At 41.8% G+C, this 12,758-nt stretch overlaps 1 protein-coding gene across 3 annotated transcripts in view; it reads right to left on the reverse strand.

The window, feature by feature from the left end:
- Positions 1-520: 520 nt before the first annotated feature.
- Positions 521-12,758, reverse strand: part of IREB2 (iron responsive element binding protein 2) — a gene marked incomplete in the record, with an annotated part of 432,524 nt that continues 420,286 nt past the window's right edge. For all 3 annotated transcript variants that reach the window (XM_053717273.1, XM_053717272.1, XM_053717271.1), the window contains 1 exon segment: positions 521-1,094. In XM_053717273.1, coding sequence (XP_053573248.1) covers positions 984-1,094 — 111 coding nt within the window.

Genomic DNA, 12,758 nt, shown 5'->3' on the forward strand with positions numbered 1-12,758 from the left:
AAAGCAAATGGATAAGGAGAGGAAGAGAAAAAAAAATATATAAAAAGAGGTCATTTAGTGAAGAGTGTATAAGATGTGAGCTGAGATAGTTCATCCAAGGGAGTGCAGGACATTCCAATGATATGCAAGTAGCACACTGTAGACAAGGAAAATCTCTGCTTTAACAGGCATCTGAGAGATAATGGGGTTTAGATTGGACACAGAACCCCCCCACTCCCCATCAATGTTGTAATCCACTGAAGCACCCCAGGGTTCACCTTCTCCTTGTGGGGCAAAACTATAAGGCAAGTGAAAGGGAATGCTGATTATGGAGGAGCAAAGCTCTGGTATGTTAGTGGTGTTTTGCCATACCAACTATTCTTCCATCTTCTGGAACAAAAATGTAATAAGTTATCTTGAATATTTTCTAGAGATGTGTGTCAGTCATTTTAACACAAATTAGTATATCATAAAAAAACAACTTATATTTAAATGTTTATCAAATCAATTAATTAAAAGATAGAAAAAAAAATCTAAGATGAAAGTTTCAGTATCTTTATTTTATTATATTTTAAACATAACTAATATTGTGTTATGAACACAATATAAAGTAAATTAGTCTTTGTTTCAGTGGCAGCTTTAAATCCAGCAAGTGATTGAGAGATTTTTTTTTCTGTAAAAGCAGAATATTTAATTTTTTAAATAATAGGCCACTGCTTTTTTTGTCGTTTTAAAACTGCTCCATAAAATAGCAGTTCAGTTTTATAGAGCAGAGTGTTTGTACAAGTGCCTTTTCATGAGACACAGACTCTTCCATAATTATCTAAGCAAACAGACGTTTGTCCAGGGGTGCAGGATTAAGAAAGGCATGCCAATAGCACCAGTCTTTAACTGAAAGTGCAGAAGTTCCACATATGCGTCCTCTCACACCATCCACTGCTGATGAGATAACACAGGAGCAATCTGAAGTCCTTTTTAGTAGCTATTGTCCTTTGTGTATGTCACTATAAATACTTCCGAGCTACATAGTTTAATATTCCTCCATGTTTATAGATGATAACGTCTACTTCATTATTTAAAGATGCAATCACATTGAAAACCTTCCCACTGTTTGTCTGTAGAAATAAAAGTAAAAATAAAATTACATTGTTCAACATATTAATATTCAGAAAATACAAAAGATTATGAAGAATTTTTTGACAAAAGATACATGAAAGCATATGCTTTTATAACAACATTATTCTTGTATTTCAGTTTTTTTTTAGCATTATATTGTAGTAGGTGTCTCTCCTTAACATACATAACTCAGTGTAGCAAGATAAAGAGCTTTCAAGCTAAAATTTGTCTTTGTAAAATAGTTTGAAGGACCTTGCAGCGCTAATGAGACATCTTAGATAATCTCCCCAGAGCGAAGATCCGTCTTCCTGACCTAGAGACTGATGGTCTGTCTATAGGTTAAAAACTGAAAATGCTGATGCTCAAATATAAAGAAAAGATATAGAAAATAAGGAGGAATAAAAAGCAATAGGTATATCAATTTGGGCCAGGCAACAAGGGTCTCAAGAAATCCATACTCAAGTTGAAATCTTCAGGAACTTTAGATTTCTTGGATCTATGCCTAATTAAAAACCACCCTGTGTATGTCCAACCACTACGAAAGTAAATTTCCATTGACTTGATCGAATAGCTTGTTAAAAAGTAGGATGGTTTAGAAGATATAAGAAAAGATGGGGACATTTATTTTTTAAAATGTACTTTGTACCCTAAAGATTTTGATTTGAATAATTTTGTCTGGCACAGGAGAGATCTAATAGGATATCTAATATGGAAATAAGGCTCTTGTGGAGCTGGTTATGGTAGATCTGAGAGGATGCTTTGCAGAAGTGCGGTAGGAACATGAGTACAAAACAATGAGCTCTAGGTAATGACAACAGAAAGGTTAGGCAGCTGTAGATAGAAAAGGAACAAAATGATTCAAGTTCCCTTTTCTTGAAATGTTGATTGTTATGTAGTTAACAAAATTAATTCCTACAATAATGTCCAGTTATCAAACTAAAATAGGAATAGGGGTAAGTCAGAGCCTAACAGTACATTATAAGACTGAACTTTAAGGAATCATCTACAGTCTCAGCCAGAGAGATACATTTATTATAGATAGCAAGTACTAAGGCTCTCACTTACAAAGTACCAGAAGCATCTAAAAAAAAGCATTATTCATTGTATTGAAGAACACTAGTCCTGAACATCCTGATGGGAATATACATGTTACAGTAGGCCAAATAGGGACTCAAGTCATGTTGACAGGTTTGTCTGTGCAGGCAGAAGCTATGAAAAGGCAGAGTGCATTCTGGGTTGTTTTAAAATTGTCAGTGCATTAAAGGGTTAGAAATCTTTGCAAAATATTACGAAAATAAAACACATTGGGCAAGATTACATATGAGGCGTCGCCCGCACAAGCCATCAACGCCGGTTTTTACATCATAAATGCGGCGTGTATATTTCACCCAATTTTTACTCCCATAAGCTAACATAGCACCTGGCCGCAAATCAGTATCACATATTCGGTGCAAGTAGTCTTGAGAAAGGCCCTACAGTGGTCCGAAACGCGTTGGCAAATATATGGTGAGATATATTTCAATCACTTGTCATTCAATATAACAGTACTGCTCTATGTTATTTATTTTTTACAGGATTTGAGGACCTTTATATTCACAAGTTTTTTGGCTATCTTCAATTGGATTATATCTACTCTAACTTTGATTCTCATTTTAATATCACTTATTGATTTTTGTTTTTTGGATACACACAGCTGTATACATTTTTTTACATATTTTTTAATTTTTAACATTATTTGACATTTTTGTACACTTTGCCACATTTTTGTACACTTTGCCACATTTTTTCACATTTTATTTTGATTCCATTTTTGTAATACTTTGAATTTTTGAGCACAGCATTCATATTGTGGATTTTTTTCCTTTATCTGCACTTGCACTTTGGAAATCACATAGGAGGAGAACCGAGTTATCATTTGATGAACTTTAATACTAATATGTATTACCTATTACTCGACATCTATTCACTCAACACTACTATTTTTCCTGTTCGTATGTTTTTCATATCCAAATTGATTGATTGATTGTATATTTTACTGTTATTCCTACTTGTCTTGTCTCATCTGACTGTCACATTTCAACAGTTTGTGTCTTATTATTTCTTATTTTAAGATTGTATTAACTTAGTCATGGATCCATGCACTATCTTGTGATTTATTTTATGCATGTATGTTATTAAATATACATAATTTTTAAGATTTATATTCCATCCCCATTATTCTCTGTTTTTAGACTTTACATTAATTTTTAAATTTAGATTTGCTTTTAGACCTTGCCTTTGATCAGGCGCTCCTTCAGCCTTTCCCTGTATATTAACCTGTAATGTGGGTGGCTAGGGACCCACTCTGTTAAGGAGCCAGAGGTCACATTCTTACCGCTGTAGGATACTTACTAACACTTTACTATATTCAGTGCAAGGACTTACACAGTGAAAATGGAGAAATTTTACTCCATTTTCCATCTAAAGGGGAGGAGAGTCCACAGCTTCATTTATTACTGTTGGGAATTAAGAACCTGGCCACCAGAAAGAGGCAAAGACACCCCAGCCAAAGGCTTAAATACATCCCCCACTTCCCTCATCCCCCAGTCATTCTTTGCCTTTTGTCACAGGAGGATGGCAGAGAAGTGCAGAAGATCAAAGTAATCTCTTATGGAGGGTAGTACTCTTCACATTGGGACTGGAGTTTTAAGTAGTTCTATCAGCCTCTCAGTGAGGGCCTGGGCGAAAGATAAGAGTCTGGAGATGCAGGGAGAGTCCTTTCTGCGAAACCATCCCGACTTATATTAAAAGCTCCACAAGCAATCAGCGTTGACTAGTTTCGCTGCCTGCTTTCTGCACTCAAGTCCATGTCAGGAGCGAAGCTACTAACCTGTCACACTTGAAGGGCCGGGTTCCTATTCCATGGTGTAGATTCTGGCAAGATAGTTTCATTTTTTTAGTACATAATGATACGGAAGACAGGGTCACAGTGTGACGCCTTTTATCTTTAAAGAATCAAGGGTTAATATTCCTCGAAAAGGGATTATTGTACAGGGGGGTTTATACATGATATTGTTTATTGTGTCATTGCTGCATTATGTTCGAGATGAAGCTCTGGCAATGTGTGGAACTTTCAGGTTACTTACGGGAGTATTGTGCGGCCCTTTTTTCTCCTTAGTGCAGGGGCGGTCCTGTCAGGCATTCCATGTGACCGGGTGTGGCTCTCTTCCTCTATTGATCAACGGCGCAGGAGACAAAATGGTTTCTGTAGTCCGGGTCATAGGAGGTGGTGAGTGCCCCGGCCATTGTAAGTTATAAAGGTGTCTATTTATTAAGTTAATCTAGTTCGTAATAAAAGCGCAAGCTATGGAGGACTCTGACACGTTAGAGGGTTCTCCTTCTTTAAAGAGGTCTCATTCCTGTGTTTATTGTGAGGAGGTTCTGGTAGAATAGCCTGCTCAACTATGTTCCACATGCCTTGATAAAGTTACGACATCTAAAAGTTAACCAATGTCTAGTACTACTGAGCCGTCCACCTCTGAGGGTTCCCCGTCCCGTGAGGTGTGTTCCCTGCATTTATCTCCAATTGCACATGCAGCGCCCCAGGGTCCAACCATTACTCCTGCGGGAGAGATTCGTTGGCCATCAGATTTTGCGGATCAACTGCAAATGGCGGTATCGAAAGTGATCCATGCCTTACCATGTTCTGCTAAGCGCAAGTGTAGGGCGTATCATGGCTGCCCGGCCCAGGGGTTGTCTACGCCTATGTAAATAATAGAGGCGTTATACGATGACGAGGCCCACTCCGAGTCTTCGGAGGAGGCCCCTTCTGGGTCTGAGTCCTTGTCATCTAAACCTCCGGCTGCGGAGGAGCCTGACTTTAGGTTTAAGATAGAGAATTTGCGCTTTTTGCTGAAGTGCTTGCTACTCTGGAGGTTCCGGGAACCAAAGCTTCCGGAGGAACCTGCGATTCCTAAGCTTGATAAGGTATATGAGGACAGGGTGGTGCCTCAGGCCTTCCCGGTTCCTGTTAAGATGGCTAATATTATTAACAATGAATGGGAACGATTAAGGTTCTTCCTTTTCCCCTTCTTCCTTTAAGAAACTGTTCCCCGTTCCAGACTCTCAGATCAAGCTGTGGGGTACTGTCCCTAAGGTGGATGGTGGCATCTCCACGCTCGCAAAGCGGACAACTATTCCCCTCAAGGATAGTTCGTTGTTTAAAGAGCCCATGGATAAAAAGTTGGAAAACATGTTAAGGAAGATTTTTCAACACACAGGATTTGTTTTTCAGCTGGCAGCGGCCATAGCCGTGGTTGCCAGAGCTGCGACATATTGGTGTGAAACCCTGTGTGAAATGGTCGAGGGGGAGACTTCCATTGACAAGATAAAAGGATAAGATTAAGGCGCTGAAGGTCGACAATTCTTTCATCTGTGATGCCAATATGCAAATTATTCGCCTGAACGCTAAGGTGTCAGGTTTTTCCGTTTTAGCTCGCAGGGCTCTGTGGCTAAAGTCTTAGGCCTAGATTTAGAGTTCGGCGGTAGCCGTCAAAACCAGCGTTAGAGGCTCCTAACGCTGGTTTTGGGCGCCCGCTGGTATTTGGAGTCAGTGATTAAAGGGTCTAACGCTCACTTTTCAGCCGCGACTTTTCCATACCGCAGATCCCCCTACGCCATTTGCGTATCCTATCTTTTCAATGGGATCTTTCTAACGCTGGTATTTAGAGTCGTTTCTGCAGTGAGCGTTAGAGCTCTAACGACAAGATTCCAGCCGCCTGAAAATAGCAGGAGTTAAGAGCTTTCTGGCTAACGCCGGTTCATAAAGCTCTTAACTACTGTACCCTAAAGTACACTAACACCCATAAACTACCTATGTACCCCTAAACCGAGGTCCCCCCCACATCGCCGCCACTCGATTTAAATTTTTAACCCCTAATCTGCCGACCGCCACCTACGTTATACTTATGTACCCCTAATCTGCTGCCCCTAACCCCGCCGACCCCTGTATTATATTTATTAACCCCTAACCTGCCCCCCACAACGTCGCCGCCAGCTACTTACAATAATTAACCCCTAATCTTCCGACCGCAAATCGCCGCCACCTACGTTATCCCTATGTACCCCTAATCTGCTGCCCCTAACACCGCCGACCCCTATATTATATTTATTAACCCCTAATCTGCCCCCCTCAACGTCGCCGACACCTGCCTACACTTATTAACCCCTAATCTGCCGAGCGGACCTGAACGCTACTATAATAAAGTTATTAACCCCTAATCCGCCTCACTAACCCTATCATAAATAGTATTAACCCCTAATCTGCCCTCCCTAACATCGCCGACACCTAACTTCAATTATTAACCCCTAAACTTCCGATCGGAGCTCACCGCTATTCTAATAAATGGATTAACCCCTAAAGCTAAGTCTAACCCTAACACTAACACCCCCCTAAGTTAAATATAATTTTTATCTAACGAAATAAATTAACTCTTATTAAATAACTTATTCCTATTTAAAGCTAAATACTTACCTGTAAAATAAATCCTAATATAGCTACAATATAAATTATAATTATATTATAGCTATTTTAGGATTAATATTTATTTTACAGGCAACTTTGTAATTATTTTAACCAGGTACAATAGCTATTAAATAGTTAAGAACTATTTAATAGTTACCTAGTTAAAATAATAACAAATTTACCTGTAAAATAAGTCCTAACCTAAGTTATAATTAAACCTAACACTACCCTATCAATAAAATAATTAAATAAACTACCTACAATTACCTACAATTAACCTAACACTACACTATCAATAAATAAATTAAACACAATTGCTACAAATAAATACAATTAAATAAACTAGCTAAAGTACAAAAAATAAAAAAGAACTAAGTTACAGAAAATAAAAAAATATTTACAAACATAAGAAAAATATTACAACAATTTTAAACTAATTACACCTACTCTAAGCCCCCTAATAAAATAACAAAGCCCCCCAAAATAAAAAATTCCCTACCCTATTCTAAATTAAAAAAGTTACAAGCTCTTTTACCTTACCAGCCCTGAACAGGGCCCTTTGCGGGGCATGCCCCAAGAATTTCAGCTCTTTTGCCTGTAAAAGAATAAATACAATACCCCCCCCCCCCCAACATTACAACCCACCACCCACATACCCCTAATCTAACCCAAACCCCCCTTAAATAAACCTAACACTAAGCCCCTGAAGATCTTCCTACCTTGTCTTCACCATCCAGGTATCACCGATCCGTCCTGGCTCCAAGATCTTCATCCAACCCAAGCGGGGGTTGGCGATCCATAATCCGGTCCAGAAGAGGCTCCAAAGTCTTCCTCCTATCCGGCAAGAAGAGGACATCCGGACCGGCAAACATCTTCTCCAAGCGGCATCTTCGATCTTCTTCCATCCGGTGCGGAGCGGGTCCATCTTGAAGCAGGCGACGCGGATCCATCCTCTTCTTCCGATGTCTCCCGACTAATGACGGTTCCTTTAAGGGACGTCATCCAAGATGGCGTCCCTCGAATTCCGATTGGCTGATAGGATTCTATCAGCCAATCGGAATTAAGGTAGGAATTTTCTGATTGGCTGATGGAATCAGCCAATCAGAATCAAGTTCAATCCGATTGGCCGATCCCATCAGCCAATCAGATTGAGCTCGCATTGAGCTCGGATTGAACTTGATTCTGATTGGCTGATTCCATCAGCCAATCAGAAAATTCCTACCTTAATTCCGATTGGCTGATAGAATCCTATCAGCCAATCGGAATTCGAGGGACGCCATCTTGGATGACGTCCCTTAAAGGAACCGTCATTAGTCGGGAGACATCGGAAGAAGAGGATGGATCCGCGTCGCCTGCTTCAAGATGGACCCGCTCCGCACCGGATGGAAGAAGATCGAAGATGCCGCTTGGAGAAGATGTTTGCCGGTCCGGATGTCCTCTTCTTGCCGGATAGGAGGAAGACTTTGGAGCCTCTTCTGGACCGGATTATGGATCGCCAACCCCCGCTTGGGTTGGATGAAGATCTTGGAGCCAGGACAGATCGGTGATACCTGGATGGTGAAGACAAGGTAGGAAGATCTTCAGGGGCTTAGTGTTAGGTTTATTTAAGGGGGGTTTGGGTTAGATTAGGGGTATGTGGGTGGTGGGTTGTAATGTTGGGGGGGGGGGGGTATTGTATTTATTCTTTTACAGGCAAAAGAGCTGAAATTCTTGGGGCATGCCTCGCAAAGGGCCCTGTTCAGGGCTGGTAAGGTAAAAGAGCTTGTAACTTTTTTAATTTAGAATAGGGTAGGGAATTTTTTATTTTGGGGGGCTTTGTTATTTTATTAGGGGGCTTAGAGTAGGTGTAATTAGTTTAAAATTGTTGTAATATTTTTCTTATGTTTGTAAATATTTTTTTATTTTCTGTAACTTAGTTCTTTTTTATTTTTTGTACTTTAGCTAGTTTATTTAATTGTATTTATTTGTAGCAATTGTGTTTAATTTATTTATTGATAGTGTAGTGTTAGGTTAATTGTAGGTAATTGTAGGTAGTTTATTTAATTATTTTATTGATAGGGTAGTGTTAGGTTTAATTATAACTTAGGTTAGGATTTATTTTACAGGTAAATTTGTTATTATTTTAACTAGGTAACTATTAAATAGTTCTTAACTATTTAATAGCTATTGTACCTGGTTAAAATAATTACAAAGTTGCCTGTAAAATAAATATTAATCCTAAAATAGCTATAATATAATTATAATTTATATTGTAGCTATATTAGGATTTATTTTACAGGTAAGTATTTAGCTTTAAATAGGAATAATTTATTTAATAAGAGTTAATTTATTTCGTTAGATAAAAATTATATTTAACTTAGGGGGGTGTTAGTGTTAGGGTTAGACTTAGCTTTAGGGGTTAATCCATTTATTAGAATAGCGGTGAGCTCCGATCGGAAGTTTAGGGGTTAATAATTGAAGGTAGGTGTCGGCGATGTTAGGGAGGGCAGATTAGGGGTTAATACTATTTATGATAGGGTTAGTGAGGCGGATTAGGGGTTAATAACTTTATTATAGTAGCGCTCAGGTCCGCTCGGCAGATTAGGGGTTAATAAGTGTAGGTAGGTGTCGGCGACGTTGTGGGGGGCAGATTAGGGGTTAATAAATATAACATAGGGGTCGGCGATGTTAGGGCAGCAGATTAGGGGTACATAGGGATAACGTAGGTGGCGGCGTTTTACGGAGCGGCAGATTAGGGGTTAAAAAAAATATGCAGGGGTCAGCAATAGCGGGGGGCGGCAGATTAGGGGTTAATAAGTGTAAGATTAGGGGTGTTTAGACTCGGGGTACATGTTAGGGTGTTAGGTGCAGACGTAGGAAGTGTTCCCCCATAGGAAACAATGGGGCTGCGTTAGGAGCTGAACGCTGCTTTTTTGCAGGTGTTAGGTTTTTTTTCAGCTCAAACAGTCCCATTGTTTCCTATGGGAGAATCGTGCACGAGCACGTTTTTGAGGCCGGCCGCGTCCGTAAGCAACTCTGGTATCGAGAGTTGCTTTTGCGGTAAAAATGCTCTACGCTCCTTTTTTGGAGCCTAACGCAGCATTTGTTTTAACTCTCGATACCAGAGTTAAATTTATGGTGCGGCCAGAAAAAAGCCCGCGGAGCGTTAACAGCCCTTTTACCGCCGAACTCCAAATCTAGGCCTTAGTCTGCGGACATGACCTCTAAATCAAGGCTGTTATCCCTGCCTTTTCAAGGAAAGATTCTGTTCGGTCCAGGATTGGATTCGATTATATCCACGATTACGGGAGGCAAGGGAGCCTTCCTACCACAGGATAAGAAGGCTAAGCCTAAAGGATCTAATTTTCGTCCCTTTCGTGTGGATAAGGCCCAGCAGCACGCCACGAAAGCAGACCAGTCCAAGGGAACTTGGAAGCCGGATCATTCTTAAAACAAGTCTAAGCAGAGCAAGAAGCCAGCCAAGACAAAAACGCCATGAAGGGGCGGCCCCCGACGGGACTCCGGACCAAGTATGGGGCAGAATATCTCTCTTCTCAGAAGCCTGGTTGCAGGACCCTTGGGTTCTGGAAGTTGTCACCCAGGGTTACAGGATAGGGTTCAGATCCCACCTGCAGATTTCTCCTGTCAAACCTGTCTTCAAGACCAGAAAAGAGAGAGTGTGTGAGAGATCTCTCCTCTCAGTGTTATCGTACCAGTACCCCAAGCAGAAAGGGGTTTAGGGTACTATTCAAATCTTTTTGTGGTTCCAAAAGAGGGTACGTTCCGCCCGAATCTGGACCTCAAGTGTTTAAACAAGTTTGAGTGTTCCATCGTTCAAAATGGAAAAGATCAGATCTATTCTGCCCCTAGTTCAAGAGGGACAGTTCATGACAACTATAGACTTGAAGGACGCTTACCTTCATGTGCCAATTCACAGGGACCACTTCAAGTTCCTAAGATTTGCGTTTCTGGACCAACACTTCCAGTTTGTGGCCCTTCCCTTTGGTCTGACGACGGCCAGAGAGTCTTCACAAAGGTTCTGGGGGCGCTACTTGCAGTGGCCAGATCCACAGGCATTGCTGTGGCGCCCTATCTGGACGACATCCTAGTCCAGGCACCGTTGCTCAGTCTCGCAGAGGATCATTCGAGGGCTCTTCTTTTGCTCCAATCTCACGATTGAAAGATCAACTCAGGGTGGAGTTCCTGGGCACGATAAAAGACTATGTCCATGAAAATATTTCTCACAGACCATAGACGCAGGAAGATTGCGTCCTCTTGTCTTGCCCTTCAGTCCTCCTCAAGCCCCTAGGTGGCTCAGTGTATGGAGGTGATCGGACCCATGGTTTCCAGCATAAACGTCATTCCATTCGACAGGTTCCATCTCAGACCTCTTCAATTGTGCATGTTGAGACAGTGGAACGGTGATCATTCGGATCTATCACAGCAGATATCCATGGATGCCCGGACTCGGATCTCCCTCTCTTGGTGGATCCGTCCAGAGCAACTGTCCATGGGGACATCCTTCTTGAGACCGTCCTGGGAGATTGTGACCACGGACATGAGTCTGGCAGGATGGGGAGCTGTTTGGGGTGCCAGGATGGTACAAGGAAAATGGTCCCGGGAGGAGTCTCTCCTTCTGATAAATATTCTGGAACTCCAAGCAATCTACAATGCTCTTAAGACATGGGCTCCTCCTCTGGGGTCGTTCAGCTTCATCAGATTCCAGACCGACAACATTACCTCGGTGGTGTACGAGGAGCTCCGTAGCCATGAGGGAGGTGTGTCGGATCTTGGAGTGGACGGAGTCCCACAGCTACTCGCTCTCAGCAATTCACAATCCAGGTGTGGACAACTGGGAAGCAGACTCTCTCAGCAGGCAATCCTTCCATCCAGGGGGAATGGTCTCTTCACCCCAAAGTATTTGCAGAGATTTGTCTCAGGTGGGGAACGCCGGAGAGAGATCTCATGGCGTCCCGACTCAATTGCAAGCTACCCCTATACGGGTTGAGGTTCAGGGATTCCCCAGGCAGAGCTGATAGATGCCTTAGCGGTACCTTGGGGGTTCAGCCTAGCTTACATTTTCCCACCATTACCACTTCTACCTCGTGTAGCGGCACAAATCAAATAGGAGTGAGCTTCGTCTATTCTGATTGCTCCATCGTATTTGCGGAGAAAGTGGTTTGCGGATCTGGTGGGGATGTCATACTCTCCGATGTGAAAGTTACCCTGTCGCAGGGATCTGCTGGAACAGGGTCCTTTTCAACATCAAAATTTGGATTCTCTGAGGCTGACTGCGTGGAGATTGAAGCCTAGTCTTGGTAAAGAGAGGCTTTTCTGAAAGTGTGATTGATACTCTAATTCAGACAAGGAAGCCAGTCACTCGTCACATCTACCATAAGGTGTGGAGGACTTACTTGTCCTGGTGCGAGAAGCATGGATATCCTTGGCATAAGGTGAAGGTATCCAGGATTCTGTCCTTTCTCCAAGAGGGTTTAGAAAAGGGTCTTGCCGCCAGTTCCTTAAAGGGACAGATTTTGGCATTATCTGTCTTGTTGCATAGGAGACTTGCTGAGCTCCATGACATCCAATCTTTTGTTCAGGCTCGGTCTAGAATCAGGCCTGTCTTTAGACAGTCTGCTCCCCCATGGAGCTTAAACTTAGTCCTTAAGGTTTTGCAGAAGGTTCCATTTGAGCCTATGCATTCCATTGACATTAAGATTCTGTCCTGGAAGATTCTCTTTCTGTTGGCCATTGCCTCGGCACGCAGAGTGTCTGAACTGGCTGCCTTGCAATATGAGCATCCTTTTCTGTTTTTTCATGCGAATAAGGCTGTGCTTCGCACTGGTTTGGGTTTCTTCCCAAGGTGGTGTCTCACCGTAACATTAATCAGGAAACAGTTGTTCCTACTTTGTGTCCTAACCCTTCTTTTAAGGAGAGGTTACTTCATAACCTGGATGTGGTTCGTGCCTTAAAGTTTCATCTTCAGGCTACAAAGGATTTCAGACAGTCTACATCTCTTTTTATGGTGTATTCAGGGAAGCGCAAGGGGCAGAAAGCCTCTTCTACTTCTTTGTCCTTTTGGTTAAGGAGCTTGATTCGCTTGGCCTATGAGACAGCGGGACATAAGCCTCCTCAGAGGATCACGGCTCATTTAACTAGAGCTGTGGCTTTGTCTTGGGCC

Source organism: Bombina bombina, chromosome 6 (assembly GCF_027579735.1).
Source record: "Bombina bombina isolate aBomBom1 chromosome 6, aBomBom1.pri, whole genome shotgun sequence".
Classification (NCBI taxonomy): Eukaryota; Metazoa; Chordata; class Amphibia; order Anura; family Bombinatoridae; genus Bombina; species Bombina bombina.